Source organism: Helobdella robusta (genome assembly GCF_000326865.2).
Source record: "Helobdella robusta unplaced genomic scaffold HELROscaffold_15, whole genome shotgun sequence".
Classification (NCBI taxonomy): Eukaryota; Metazoa; Annelida; class Clitellata; order Rhynchobdellida; family Glossiphoniidae; genus Helobdella; species Helobdella robusta.
This window is the reverse complement of record NW_008703839.1, coordinates 1,002,637-1,019,175: the sequence shown is the minus strand read 5'-3', so window position 1 is coordinate 1,019,175 and position 16,539 is coordinate 1,002,637. Positions and strand designations below refer to the sequence as shown.

The 16,539-nt window shown below is 31.5% G+C and overlaps 1 protein-coding gene across 1 annotated transcript in view; it reads right to left on the bottom strand.

Moving 5' to 3' along the window:
* Positions 1-6,559: 6,559 nt before the first annotated feature.
* The window catches only part of HELRODRAFT_110061 (hypothetical protein), a gene marked incomplete at its 5' end in the record, with an annotated part of 48,129 nt that continues 38,149 nt past the window's right edge, over positions 6,560-16,539 (bottom strand). The window contains 9 exons of the mRNA XM_009015073.1: positions 6,560-7,022; positions 7,144-7,311; positions 9,871-9,958; positions 10,061-10,165; positions 10,589-10,706; positions 10,781-10,874; positions 12,893-12,970; positions 14,962-15,038; positions 16,357-16,496. Coding sequence (XP_009013321.1) covers positions 6,876-7,022; positions 7,144-7,311; positions 9,871-9,958; positions 10,061-10,165; positions 10,589-10,706; positions 10,781-10,874; positions 12,893-12,970; positions 14,962-15,038; positions 16,357-16,496 — 1,015 coding nt within the window. The 3' untranslated portion in view covers positions 6,560-6,875. The remainder of the gene's footprint in view (positions 7,023-7,143; positions 7,312-9,870; positions 9,959-10,060; positions 10,166-10,588; positions 10,707-10,780; positions 10,875-12,892; positions 12,971-14,961; positions 15,039-16,356; positions 16,497-16,539) is intronic.

Here is a 16,539-nt window from a genome sequence, read left to right as displayed (position 1 = left end):
TTAAATGAGCGTTAAGTATTCACTTTGAACAAACAAGGAATCAACAAAGTAGAGGAGAAACACAGTATATATATATATATATATATATATATATATATATATATATATATATATATATATATATATATATATATTTATATATCTGAGCATTCGAACAACGAAGATGGTATAGGAATACCCAAAAAAGCTTTTTTGTTCTATTATGCATAAAATAAACAACAATTTTGGCTTTGAACTCAAGAAACTTGAAAATGTTTTACGAACATGAGACAAAATTTGAAAAAGTAGCACATTTGATTAAAGACACATTAAATAGGTTACATCTTGGTTACGCACAAACATATTGAATATGTTACATCTTGGTTATGCATAAATCAAGAAATTGAATTTATTTTTGCCTCAAAAAATATTTATTTTGACTTAATACCGTCTGTTATTTATAACGTGAAACAAGAAAACATTAGCAATTTTGAAGTCACTTGCGTGTCACAAAACTTATTTATTCAATTTTTATTGCATCGAAGACAGAACGACGGTCGAGAAATTTGAGGCTATTTTTTCCGGAATTGCGTGTTTGTAATTTGAATTATTTGTGATTTGACATTTATTTTTGAAAACATTTTTAGAGCATTCTTCAATACTTTAATTCTTATTCTAGCTCGTGTTTTTTCTCGGAACATTACAATGAATCAAATGTGATTTTTAAATTTTACGTTTCATTTTTAGTCTTTATGCTTCAATTCTAATCCGCTGAAAAACTCCAAAAATATTGATAAATATTAAACGAACAACAAAAAAATATAATCACGAAATATCAGTAGGAAATATGTTGCAAATATTAATTTGATTTTAAAGGTCACGTATAATTAGATATTAAAAATTGAACATTTTTCTCAACAATCATAATGTTTAAAAGTGTTATAAAGCCAGAAAAGTAAAATAGATAAACTATAAAAAATCAAAACTCACAAAGACGTTAGCGTAATTACTTTTAGAAAGATTTTTAATATTTATCTAGTCAACTCCTTACAGGTTGTTACTTATATATTATTAGATTCTCGCTGCTTGCATTAGCATTTTGTAAATTTCGTTTTATATATAATTGTGTTATTTTTCTGTCAAAATAAATTAAACTAAATTTTATTTCTTTAAATTACTTTTAGCAAAAGTAAAATAATATGTAAAAGTGATACGTAAAAATCAACAAAAAAATTTATGCTGATAGCAGATAATAATGCAAACATGAATGGAATGAATTCTTGAACGACTAAGACAGGCTTAATGTTTAGAAGCTTCTGGTCTAATATGTATACATATAAGCGAAGCAAGGCATATGATTTGATGGCGGATAACTGCTGTTGTACCCTTCCGACGTCGCCTTCCAGGAGAATAATGTCATTAGCTTATGAGAGTTCGTTTAGTTTTTGTTCGGGTGCCTCTTAGCTGTCTTGGCACATGATCTTTGAGGTCGTTAGGGTTAACACATCTTTGTCGAGATGTTGATTTATGTGTTAGATGGCCAAAATTACCGGCAGATTGTCTAGAGATATAATGGATAACTATTATGAACAGGAACGGTGCTAGCACGCCACCTTGTACGACGCCTGTAGGAAAGCATAACAAAAACATTCGGAAGTTTATTTTCTGTGTTTGTAATAATAATGCGCCTCAGTCGTTTGTCATGGCGCTTTATAAAATGACATTATTATTATTATTAATAACTCAGTTCCATCAAATATTTTGGTTTTCTACGATTAATTCAATTATTCTCCCACCAGAAATTTCTAGATCCGCCACTGCATACAAACACATTCATTCATGCACGTTCGTATAGTTTACACGCATTCCTACCTATTGATAATAATAAGAAAAAAGTTAAGTAAACAAAGGGCGGCACTATTTTTCAAGCCTTGAGTGCCAAATTCTTAAATTCGCCTCTATGTATAGCACAAATATTTACGGAAATTGTGTATGAATATATATATATGAATTGAATAGGTAAGAATTGATATAAACTGTACGAACGTGCATGAATGAATGTGTTTGTATGCAGTGGCGGATCTAAAAACTTATCGTGGGGGATAATTGACATTATTCACAGAAAACCAAAATATTTTATAGAGCCGAGTTATTAATTATGCGGATTTAAGTATTTGGCGCTCTAGACTTGAAAATTTTTGCCGCCCCTCGTTTACTTAACTTTTTACTATCATTATCAAACAATATTTAGTACATCTAGAAGCAAAATAAAGTTATTTTTATCTTGAATGATGAATTATGTTTTAAAAAATTTTCACGTTCTCATAGTGCACTGAGTAAAATAATATCTGTGCAAACTATCCAGTCAAAAAATGAAACCGACATAAATAATTTTAAAGTTTATAGTAAAAAAATAGTGGTACAAAATGAAACACTTTTCTTTCAAATTATTTGATCAATAGAATGTTGGTAATACAAAGTTCAAGTCTTCTATTCAATAATAGGTCACATTTAGAATTTCATCATTTTTCGCTTTACTTTCATTTCTGAAAATCTTTGAATTATTTTGTCAAAAAATATATTACAAGAGTTAACGATTTAAAATCAGAAGCAATGTCATTACCAAACGTTATGTTGGATTTTTCTGCCAGTTACCAGTGGTGAGCTTAGTACTCTATTGTTCTTGATATATGTTACCACTGTCAGCGATAATACGCTGTTATTTGCTGATGATGCCAAAATTTATAAAGTTATTAATAGTAGATTAGACAGAGATATTCTGCAGTCTAGCCTCAATGATACTCTTGGATGGTTTGAAAAATAGAGAATGAAAGTAAATGTTGATGAATGCCATCTTTTGACAGCCAGGAATACCGATGGTTGCATTTGTTAACTGATGCCCACGGGGCAAATCATTCAATCATCAATCTAGAATCAATTTCAGACTTGGGTTTAATTGTCGATTCTAGACTAAAATTCAAAACTCATATATTGATGAAAATAAAAAAGCAAATTCAATGCTTGGAATCATAGCTAGAAATTTTAGTAACCTAACGGATTTCTTAGTCTGTATAAAACGTTGGTACTCATACAACTGGAGTTCAGTGTGCAGATGTGGAGTCCGTACAGATTGGGTTTGATAAAAAAAACCGAGAACGTTCAAAGAGGAGCAACAAAATAAATAAAGTTTTGTCAATGTCTTGATTACAGAGAAAAGTTAAAAAAATTAAACCTGACCTCACTACCATTTGATTTTGGTTTACCAAATGCTCCATAGTCTAATAGATATGGATGTTTGCCCACTATTGTTTAGAAATAATGTTGGTTTCACTAGAGGACATAATATAAAACTAAGGGTAAATATTGCACGAGTGGACTGTAGAAAATTATCTTTTCACTAACAGGGTAGTTCAGTCATGGAATGATTTGCCAGGTGAAGTGGTGAATGCATAAAATGTTATATACGTAAAATCTTGGAGCCTACGAAAAAAATTAAATTTTTTCATCATTTTTTTCATTGGGTGATTAAAAATAGAGAAAAAAAGACAAAAACCAAAATTCAAAATCAATAACTTTTATAATTAGAAATAGAAGTAGTAAACTGAATTATATAAACTTTGCGGCTCTTTGCATGAGCAAAATCACAAATAACATCTTCATATGACATATCCCGCATTAAATCGTTTCTAATTGATAGAAGTGCGTTCCAGTTTCACCGTTGAGCGCAGATAATTTGTATAAGTTTCAGTTTTGAAAAAAATCGCTCACCTTTACAACTTGCTCCAAAAATTGACAGATAAATTCGAAAAGCAATATTTACATTTGGAAAACTTGTAACCAACTTGTTCTCTATTTAAACCTTCAACATTTCGGCAACAGATTTTGTGTCGACAAACATTCTGGAAAACAAAAGAAATTAATCAGAAAATACCTCTTCCAAATCTGATAAATTTGTCTTAATTCATTTCTCTTAATTAATTTGCCTTAGAAGCTATTTCACCACTTGACGAAGTTCTGTCAAGAAAAAACTGAATCTGTAAGTAATCCTGCTTAAGCTGCTCGCCGTTTTTCTATCTCAATTATACGTCTGTCTATGATCACATAGAAAGACCGGATACGGAAATTGTCACTTGCATTCAAATTTGACTCGTATCAATATTATTCTCCTCGTCTTCGTCATGAAATCTTTTTCGCACATGTTTGCCTTTGTACATTCTTTGTAATCGGATTTTGTAAGACTTTTGCCATACTTTCAAACGCTTTGAAATTATTACGTGTTTCATGAAAATGTTTTGTGAAATTGTCATACAATTTGATAATAGTGCACAAATCTATGCCAGACTGCTGCAAAAGCTTTATTGGCTATATCAATTTGATGAAGTAAATCTTTCCAAATCACACACATTAGCGCAGTCTCATAATGGTCTAAATTTTTATTAACAATTTTGCTTCATGGACAGCTGCTAGTGGTTGGCATACACCTTTAATAATATCAGACAATGCTAGGCGAATCTCCAAACAGTTGGCATAAAAAGATTTTGTAGCATCACTACGTGCTGACCATCTTGTTTCTGATAGACTTTGTAGAACTGAAGCGTTTGCTTTATCCTTAATTTGTTCTTAAAATTTTAACCACCTATGGAGTGAAACAAAAAAGAAAGTGTACACTGACTGAACAATGCCAAAATAGTTAACTGCTGCTGAACAACATTCCACCGCAGATGAACCAACCAAATTTAAGCTGTGGGTAGCGCATGGTATCCACTCGGCTAAACTATTGATCTCTCTAAACCTAGCTTGTGCTCCAAAATAAATTTCATTCATATTGATGGCATTATCGTACGATTGTGACTTGCAACAACATGAAGTTTCAGAATATTCACTACAAGATCAAACAAGTATATATATATATATATATATATATATATATATATATATATATATATATATGAGCATCTGGGCACATACACAACACATCAATTTAAACACAGAAGATTTTCATCTATGATTGAATTTCTGACAGTCTTAATCCAATATAAATATATATATTTTGAGTTATATTTTGAATACATATTAAGAACCATAAATTAAAATATAGTGGTTGTATCCGATAACTTTCTAACGGACTCTTCACAGTCTTCTTATATCTTTTTCGTTAAAAGTTTTTTATTTAAACATATCAGAAAATGGAAAAAAACACGTTTAGGAGATTCAAATATAAAATTCCAGGTATAATACATATTATACTGCTATGAAAATAATTTGGTTGGTGTTCGCGGTAAGCATAGAAACGGGAATTACGGATTTTTCATGGAAATTGGTGAAACAATATTGTCGGGAGCAGGAATTTTAAGGAATATATTATCACCTATCAGTAACGGTATGAACGGTAATGAAAAAAGCGATACGTGCCAAATTTTAATAAAAACAAATTTTCAACAAACGACTCTTATATTTTATGCAGCGTTGCAAATGTAACACAAATTATTTACATGCACAATTGTACACGTTTACAAATTAAAGCTTCATGGTGTTCATGCAGGAATATCGTCAATGTGATTATGATGTTATTAAGATGTGGTTATATTATTTTACTAAGGTATCTTAAAATGTATTACCAACAGATTAAGTACGGTTCTGTCGGACCGTCGCAACTTTCGATACCAAATTCAAATACCAGGTTCATGCACTCAGAATTTTTCTTTAAATTTAATTTGAAAAACTCAAATTAAAAATATATAATTATTAAAATTAGAAAAAAGAAAATGCCATTTGAACAATCTTGATGTTTTGCCTTTTACCAAAACCAAATATTACCTATCTCACAGCCTTAAATTTTTTGTCCTGGGCATGACATAAAATTGCATCCACGATGCCTTGCGTGCTTTTGAGCAAAAGGCTAGGTCCATCGCTTATAACTGGTGGTTGTCGTCAGGATGGGTGTCCGGATGTAAAGTTTCCCAAAAATTTATTCCATGCCATCACAAAAAACAACAGCCCCTAGTCCCCAGCAGGCCTTAAGTGGTCAAGGGGTGCTAAGAATCTCTGGGGAGTATGCAATAGCGGAGGGATGTTGCAGAAAAATTCAGAATGGCCCTCTATGGTACTTAGACTTGAAACGCTCAATGTTGGACCACTGACTGGCTGCAGCATGGAAATCGCAGAAATGCTCGAGCGTAGAAGAATTGACATCTGCTGCCTTTAATCAATCGATCTTCGTTTTGCGTCCAGAGACCCGGTTTCTCGAAGTAGGACGTTGCTGCCTTCAGGAGACCCGATGGAAATCGAATGGTGTCTTTCATATCAATTCAGAAGTCCTGGTCGCAAACAATCGAGCAAGACATGAAAGCTCTAAATTTAAATGAAATGGATACAACTGATCGCCTTATTTGGCGCAAAAAATTAATGGCAAAGAAAACAACGTCCTACCTCAGAAGAACTAGGTCTTTGGACGCTAAACGATGATTGATTGATTGATTTATCTCAAAAAAGTGCGTGACATAGTGATTCACACTCATAGATCTTTTTAACGATTTATTAATTTTTTATGATAATTTTGTTGTTTAGAAAAACGATATAATAAAAATGAGACATGATGTTTTATTAAACGTGAGTATGGTACATTGAGAAATAGCTCGGTACATAAAATTTTTTTATCTAAAAATTAAAAGACAATGCACACCACACACACACGCACACATATATATATAATCCATTTTAAAAAACAAAAAAACTAAAAGACACAGAGGAACAAACAACAAATGCACAAACACACACACACTTATGCAAAAACACACTCACATATGCCCATGTAAATATTGTACAAATAAATAAAACACTGCGTTTTGCGTGCGAACATGGAGTGAGTATATAAACTAAAAAAAGTAAGGTAGAGGTCAGACAGGTGGGGATGATGTGGCACTGATTACGTCAGGACATCCTTGTGCTACAAGAAGTTTGACACAATCTTGTGATCGGGCAGACTGAGCGTAGAACAATGCATAGTGATGCTCATGGTCCATCATAAAAACGTTTGCTCCTGCCTGTACAATAATTTAATAACGACGATAATTAATAAAAAATTTTGAAACGATGGTTAGTATTTTAAATATCTTTTCTAATCAACATTTTTACGTCGCAAATATGTAAACATCACATACGAACCCAGAGCAGAAGTTGTACTTGTACGACATTGGCTAGAGCGGCAGCAATATGCAAAGCTGTTCTTGTGTCAGTTTTGCTGTATGGCGTGTTCACGTGATCCGGTGTACAATAAGCTAAAACCAGTAAGCATTTCAAAACATCTTGTCGCGCTACAGTATCCATCAGTTGCTATAAATAAAATTATAATTCTCTGTAAAAAAAACTGTTTAAATTATTCATAAAATTTAATATTAATTAATGAAACCAAATTTCGAGGCCTACATTTTTTTCTTCTTTATAACGTAGCCCTGTCAAACGCGGAGCTGCTTACATGTTATTCTGTACTTCGAATTAAACTTTCGCGTCATGAAAGCTGTACTATGCACACCACACAACACACATACGCATTATGTACGCTTTATACGCGTACTGTTATAACCGCCGGAATGATCAAATTGCGCTATATTATTTGTTATCCTAATTATTATTATCTTTTGGATTGTAAACCGCTGAGGATTGTAAAAAAGATATAGAATCGATGCTAAAACGGAATATATAAAAACGTGAATAAGTCAGGTTTATAGTAAGGTTTACAGTCAAGTTTCCAGCGGAGAAAGCGAAGTCGTAAATGTGATTTATGTTGTTACTTGGAATAGTTTAACGTTTCTGTTACTGTTGGTATTCAAATAAACGTTCAACAAAGTTTGCGTTTGAACCAGTTGTGTTCATCTATTGAAAATCTTAAACCTATGAAATAACGAACACTTGACGATCGATATAGAGATCTTTGAAGTAATAACATTGGTGTTTGTAGTTACGAGAGTCAAGGGTTACAACAGTATGATGGTCTTTGAGTTTTGAAGACAGCTTTCGAACCACGTCATCGCGGAAAGGTGCGCGAGACATTGCACCTTTACCGACTGGGCAAACTCGGTGACCCTGAATGTAGATGCTGACAGTGTAATCCTAATGGCTCAATAAAGTGTAGTGAGATAAGAAAACAAAATGGAGAAAAACCTTTAGAATTAATGATGAATGACTTAACAGGCGGAATCAAAAATGTTGGTGCACGGTGATTGCTATTTAAAAGCATACCAAAATTGAAAAACCCAGGAGCTCTCGGTAGCCACCGACGTGAGAACCAGAGTGACGGAGTTAGATGAAAAACATCCAACTACGACTCAGCCCATTCAAAAAAATTCGATTTCGACTCCGGGTTCTGACCTCAAGAAAATATTTTCAATTCTGCATCATAATTTTACCTTATTACCACAACTAAATAAAAACACTCTAAAAAAACTTGAAATCAGTCTATGTAATTGTTTTTCTTAGTAAAATTACGGTAATTTTATGTTTTAAAACATAATATGATCATATGATTTTACTAATATTATAGCTTTTATTTTTAGGATTAAAAATTAATGCGCATCGCTACGCTCACTTAACCGCTAAAAAACACGATCTTAGAAAAAACTTTTCAGAGTAAAAAAAAAATTTTTTTTAAATTCATAGCATCAAATTTCAAAACTTTTGAAAACCTTATAGGTTCAATTTAAGTTTTGAAAAATTACATCCAAGGCATGAAAATCAAGAAAATGAATAACACGCAATTTATCGAAAAGACAAATTATCGGATTTTGCTGCTTACAAACTTAAGAATCTATAATCCGTTTGATGCTCGCTATACATCAGTTCAAATATGTTAAAAATCCCAAATTTAAGTTCGTACAAAATAACTTCGATAGCAGAAAATGAAATAAAAAACATTTTTTTCAAACAGCAAATGATTATTGAAAAAAAACTAGACTCCCGTTATAAAGAAAATTATCAATAATGCGATCAAAAAATGCTGATTTGCAACCAACAAATAGAAATGAAGATTTCAAGACCAAGATTTGCTGTTTTCAGTGCCAAAAATATAAAAAGCTCTTCATATTTCGTTTTGATTGTTAAAAGCATAAAAAAAAACAAATTTTTTGTCTATAAAATAACATACATGAATGTTTCTATTTTATAGGCAACTTCTCATAAATACGTATGTATGTTTCAGTCACTATGCATGCTCCTATTTGGATGTATGCGAGTATATGTAGTATACATATATACTGAGGTGACTAAACAAATGCGCATCGATATTGTTTAATTTTGTTAAAATTCGTAGCAACTCACGCAGGGGACAGTTAATAATTAATTTATACGTTTGATTGAAATCGTTTCATGTTTTATAACTGGATGTCAACCTTGTCAAAATTTTATGAGGTAAATTTCTAGTCCAACTGTTAAGGATTATAAAAATGCTTATAAAATTGCTTAAACACCGAAGTTTACGAAAAAAATAGAATAGATAAAAATATCAATGTTTGGTAATAAATATATTACTATTGCTAATGCTAAACCAGAAATTGTGCTTTCATAAAAAAGAACAAAAAGGGGATAAAATCAAATTTCTAAAATTCACCAAATTCTATTGAATTTTATCAGAAAAACATCAACACATTCGGTGTCTAAACTCCAAAAACATTTGTTTACACTGATATTATAGCAACAGTGTTGTTTGTAATATTTTGGACGTTCTGCAGCAACAGCTTGATATAGAAATATTTTCTTGCATCATAAAATAAAGTATAAATGTTTGCTTTGTCTTGAACACAAATTGAAACTGATTTTAACAATTGTTTTGGCCAGGATAGTATGAAATAACTTGTGTTGGTCACAAAAATAAAAAAGTATCGATTAAAAATACTGAACCTGTGTAACAGGAACATCTTGATAGGGTAGTGGTGGTAGAAAAGATTTGCGCTCATATTTTGCTCTTATCCATCGCTCTTTTTCTTCCCTTTGGAAATTTAGATTCGTAATTCAAATTACTCATTGCAAACTTATGTAAGTATCTAGTATATGAATTGAATAATTGTTTGATCTGAAAAATCATTAAAACCTGGGAGATGAAGGGCTAGGCTTGATACGACCTTGAGTGTTGGCTTCAAAGATAGAGTTGGCTGCCGTGTTGCCAATGCTTGTTAAAACTGATACCAACTCAGATCTGTCAACATAACAAACAGCAAGATATAAACTAGAATAAATTTTCAAGGTATTAAAAATCTCTTACAAGTTTTGATACATTAAAATGAATCAAAATTTGTAAGAGTTTTGACACATTAATCGATCATATTGCTCTGCAGACAGCTAGATATGGAAATATTTTCTTGCATCAGAAAAGAAAGTATAAATGTCCTCTTCGTCAAAGCAATTTGGTACAATGGTTAAAAGCGCCCGATCGTGCGTTGCAGTTAACGGGTTTGAATGGAGAAATATTCCTGTCTACAATACGCAGGGCGTGATGTGTTGATTCGTCCGTATTCTCATATTTTGAGTGTATCTTTGATAATTATGAGTAATGTAACGAAAGAGAATAACAAAAACTATATATAAAATTCAAATGTGAAAAATAAACTGGTCAACTTACGGCCAGTCGTCAAGATCAAGTGACCGAACCCTAGATAAATGAGTGCCAAGGTTTCTATGGATACCAGAACATTCAATACATATCAAAATTCCAAGGTTTAAACTAGCCCAATCTGGATCTATCAATAATTAGCATTTTTTAAATTTAATAAATATTTCTGGAAAAAAATTATAAAAATAAAGCCAAAAATACTTGTTGCTCCACAATCAGCACAGGCATAATTACCAGAAGTAGATCTAATGGCTAATGCAACTGCAGAGTCTGTAGATGATAAACTATTCCTATTCTGATTGAGTGCATTAATTTTGTTGTAAATCATTATTTCTAAAATAAAACAACAAATTTTAACAAATGATAAAATGCATAGACATGGAACAGGGTTGTTAACGCTACCACTAGGGCTACTACAAGTAAAAATTAGCACCGCTATCATTATCGCTACTCTGGTTAAAAACCTGCGTCAAAATTGCTACAGACAATGCTATTTTTACGTCAAAGAAAATACGGAAATATTTAAATATTTAAGTTTTTTAAGATTTTACAATATATAGGTATAAATTCAAAAGAGAATTTAAAAAAATAAAAAACACACAAATTATGAATGTTTACATAGTAAAAACCTAGATTAAATTGTTGTAAATAATTATCACCCTCCCAACGACTTGCAACTAATCAGCAATTAAGCAGGTAGTTAAGTTCAATATGTTTGATAGCTGTGTTGTTGATTAGCTGTTGAGGAGTCTAATGTTAGCAAACTACATGCAGCTTAGTTGTGGAACTTCTTTGTACTTCACAATGTTTTACAACTCTTGCACAAATTAAATTAGGTGCTTATAGTGTGCTTCTTGTTATTTAATAAAATTAGGCTGCTTCCATGTGTGACATGAAATACAATGTTTTCAAGTTTTTATGTAAAATATAAATAAAATATCAAAATATAAAAAGAACTCGCTAAAAATTACGCTTACAAAATTTGAATTCTTTTGATTAAAATACGTTGCAGTAGTAAATCGAAGCACACTAAAAACTTAAATCATAGTAAAACGAAAACTTAAATCACAGCACACAACAAACTTAAAAATTCGTGTAGCAATTTGTGTTGAACTTAGCAAACTGCCGTTAGTGATATGAAGTTGCCCTAAATATCGTCAAGTAAACCGCTAACTCTAAAATATCCCATAAGCCATTCAGCTAAACGCATAAGCATCTCTTAGAAATGCTGATCGTTAAATAAATTCAGGTGCAGATAAAAGCGACAATAAAACTTGTACTTACAGTTTTTTTTATATTAAAATTTGAAGCATACTTCAAACTACAATCAATCAATCGATCTTCGTTTAGCGTCCAGAGACCCAGTTTCCCGAGGTAGGACGTTGTTTTCTTTGCCATCAATTTTTTTGCGCTAAATTAGACGATCAGTTGTATCCATTGTATCCATTTAGAGCTTTCATGTCTTGCTCGACACTTCAAACTACACTCGGCAATAACATTAAAAATTAGCGGCAAGGGAGCAGACAGTCAGACCGACGTCGACAGCAAATTTAAAAAAGCTATCTTCCGATCAACAGATATTAACAAAACACAAATCACTCAAGTTGCAAAGCAATAAAGTAAGATCGACAATGAAGCAGTACACAAATATAAAAGTTAAATATTATTTAATCAAAAATTATGTTGCGTATAAATTGTTTTCACGAGAAATATTAAATCGAAAATTACATTCAGCTTTAAAAAGCGACTTCGTACTTCTTTTAAAAATAACATTGCTATCGGTACTTTGCGATTAACCACGATGTTTAAAACAGAGGTAGACTAATTAGCCATTTCAACCAGCCAGAGGAATTGTACTTGGTTGAGATGTGAATCCAAAACAATTCGTTTTATGTTTTAATTTTTAGCAATGAATTTGAAACTAAGATTTTAGAGGTGTTTATGCAAGCCGTATATTGCATTTTTTATTTATTTTTTAACAATCTCTGGGTCCAAACTCGTTTAAAAACTTCGTAGCCACCAAACATTTAACAATATTTCCATCAACGCTTTTGTGAACAAACATTTTCTTGCTTCAATATAAATAAGTTTAAAAATAAATAAATCTCAAATGCTAAAAATCTTTTTATAAAAGGTTATTGTTAGATGTAAACTTGCGGCCCGTCACAAACTATACACTTTTTAATGCTGAAAAAGTGTTGTTTATCTACAACATGAGTGATAAGTGGCTACATCAAAAAACTTGTCAAAACATAATTTTTAGAAAATAAAACCTAATAAATCATTTTTGAAAAATTAGAAATTAATACTCACATTGAATTTGTCGCTGATATTTTGTTGCAAACTAAATAGGATTTGTTGCTCTATCGCCAAAACCCAGTCTTCTCTGTCCTAAAAGGTAAAAAATTTCATACTGTACTGTTTAAATTAGAATAAAATCAAACAAATCAGCTTCAACACTAAAAGATTTTCTATTCTCAAAAAGTATCAGTTTACTCTGACTTATAACATGTGAAATTTCTTTGTGACTTTGCTACCTACCCGTAATAACTCTACTTGGATTCACGTTTATTCAAAGCTCTGTCTTGTACTTTCATTGTATATGCTTATAAGCTTCATTCTAAGCAATCATTTTTGTTCATTGTAAAATATAGATTTTATCAGTGGTGGATCTATACAACTTTGACGGGAGGGGCCAAGATGATGACCGGGAAAATTTTTTAAGCAACGACTTTTATTAACTTTTAACACAAATAATGCTCATAACGAAGGGGCACTAGCACTAACCCTTATAGATCCGCCAATGCAACACCTAATCCCACATATTATTAATTTAACATATAATTGTATTCAATATATACTGTATATATCTTCATTTGTATATAGATACATTTAAAGTATTTTATGAATTCTACCGAATTGTTGGCAATAACCAATTTAAAATTTGTCTTTTCGATTTTCCTTAATAGAAATTTTTCTGGAAATTGTTCAATTTATTGAAACCATCATTGCTGAGTTTATCATTGATACCATTAAAAATAAACTCAATAAATCTCAAAACAACAACCTCAATATTTATAAATATACCTCACAACTTCAATTTCAAATCTAAATTAACAAATCTAATTAAAACGAATGGTAATGGACCAACGGATCGGTTTATTAACCTAAGTAAACATCCTTTCACTGATAAAAACAAAGAAAAATTTTTAAATTTAGGATTAAACTGTCATATTTTAAAGAGGCCGAACAATATTGGAAAAATTCAATAAATTGAACAATTTGAATAATTCGTAATAGCAATAGAAAGTGACGTTGCCAGAACAATTTCTTTTGACGATGTTATAGATTGTTTTGCAGCTAAAAAACTCGACGTCTTCCGATATAACTATTTCTGCGAACTGTTTAATATTGAAATTAATGTTCATCTGTATTTTAAAATAATAAAACTTAGTGTGTATTATGTTCATGTATGTCTACACAGCCTACATCTAATAATATTTCTTGTATATTATTTATTGTTAATGAAGTCATATAGCACCATTTTATTAAATTTTAAAAACGCTAACCACGTAAACATGGTAAACCATTATGATGCAAATATAGCAAAGTATTCTTTTTTAAAAAAAAGAATCAAAATTGCCGAAAAAGGTAATATCACATCAAATCAAATCAAGAAAAAAACAGTTGCAGTGTACTTGCACAGCTTTTTTGAGTTTGGGTTGCTAAAAAATGTAGGTCAATAAATCAGAGGGTTAGTTAAGAGAAGCCTACAAATGCACTTCGGCTAGGGCCCAGAGAGGCCTTAAACCGACACAGCCCGCCACAAGCTACATGTTTTAATTATATATTTATATCATAACGTTTCCATGCGTGTGTTTGAACATAATAGTGTTTATGGCTAACGATTAATTAAATTTGTAATAAATTTCAGTTAATTTAACGAGAATTGAAAAAGATGTAATATAAAAAAGGTTTAACGCTAAGCTTAAGACTAGTGTAAGAAAGTTAACAAAACCATCGTAACAAGTTATAACAAAATGTAGCTGGTGCGCAAATCCAGATTTTTGTTTGTTAATCCAGTAGAACTTCAGTAGGACTTGAAAAAGTCAAATCCGGAAAAGCCCAACCCAATAGATTGATCTAAACATAATTCTGACAATGTTGATTTAATTTTAACTCGATTTAAATTATGTTGAAAACTCAGTTGTTTTATAGCTGAGCAAACACTGCTCCACAATTCACATTACTATAGCCAAAAAATATTCAACATATGGTCTCAAATTAATCACATTAATAGTTTAGAAAAGCCTATAACCAATATGTTATGTAAAAAAACTGTATAGCAATGAAAATACTACACATAAAAAACAGCAATATACTTCAGAAGATTGTGCTTTAAAATGCCATTGCTGATTATCCAGTGAATGTAAGAGAAACTCTAAACCTGTGGTTGTATCTGAGCATGAATGATGTAAAAATCGCATGTTATAAATTGATTTAGTTTTACACAAATTACAATATTACAAATCTCAGACACAAGATTCAAATTGGAACCATTTTTCAATTTTCTCATTAAATGAAAGCCAACCTTTTAAACAGTGATTGAATGAAAATCTTTATTTAATAAATAATCACATTTTACCATATGTTTACCCCATTAAAATTTGTTAAAAGCCATTTCTAATTTCCTACTTAGTGTTCACTATGAAACATCTCCCGGGTGAAGTTGCATCGTTATTTATCATCCCATTTCAAACAGCGCAAAAACAGAAAGAGTCCAGCACAGAGAATCAAAGTTGGTTCCATTTATAAGAAACCTAGCTTAAAAAGATCATCTTACAAAATTAGGATTAACAACCTTGGTGGAAAAAAGAAAAAGAGGAGATTTGATTCAGTTGTTTAAAATCATGCATAATTTGGACAAAGTTGATTTAAATAATCGCTTTAGCATAGTCAAAACCAAAACGCGAGGTCACGGTGTGAAATATTTTAAAGAGTTAACAAGACATAGAGGCAGAGAAAACTACTTATTCAATAGAGTCGCAAATACATGGAACTCATTACCAAATGAACTTGTTGAGGCACAATCAATGAACAAATTTAAAGCAGGTATTGATTGTTGGATGAACAACAATCAATCAACGAATTAGCAGTGCTAGCATGCCTGAAAGCATGCTCTCTGGATAACCTCCAGAACAGCATTTCTACTACTACTAATAATATACAATTCCCCAGAAAATCCAAATTTTTCAGAACATTGAGTTAAGCTAACTTAACCTACCAATTTTTCAACCAATCAAATCATAACTAATTTTAAAAAATTAATTAGACCTGTACTGAGTTTTGGCTCTATTTTTTAAAATCAGTCGGGATCTGGCCAAAAATTTGTGGGATTTTGGTCAGATATTACGATATTCTTAATATATTTAAGACATAACATACACAACAAAAAACAAAAAAATAAAATTAGTGCACAAAGACATGCCTTCGTTGTTGTCTGTGTGTTTATTCCCACCTTTTATTCGCCTCTGCCTTTTTTTTATGTCACCTACTAGGTGAAAATAACAAACGAATTATATCAACCTAAAGCAAAAAAAATGACTGAATATAAAGAATACAATACGAAATTGGGCAGCGCGGTGGTGTAACATTTAACGTGCTTGTAGTTGCCATAGCATTATACATCAATCAATCTTCGTTTTGCGTCCAGAGACCCGGTTTCCCGAGGTAGGACGTTGTTTTCTTTGCTATCAACTTTTTGCGCCAAATTAGACGATCAGTTGTATCCATTTCATTTAAATTTAGAGCTTTCATGTCTTGCTCGATTGTATGCGACCAGGACTTCTTTGGACGGCCTTTGGGACGTGTGCCAGGTACTTCAACATCTGCAAGAAAAGTTATGGCACTGTTTCCACTTCGTTTGACATGACCAAACCACCGCAGACGGTGTTACCGGC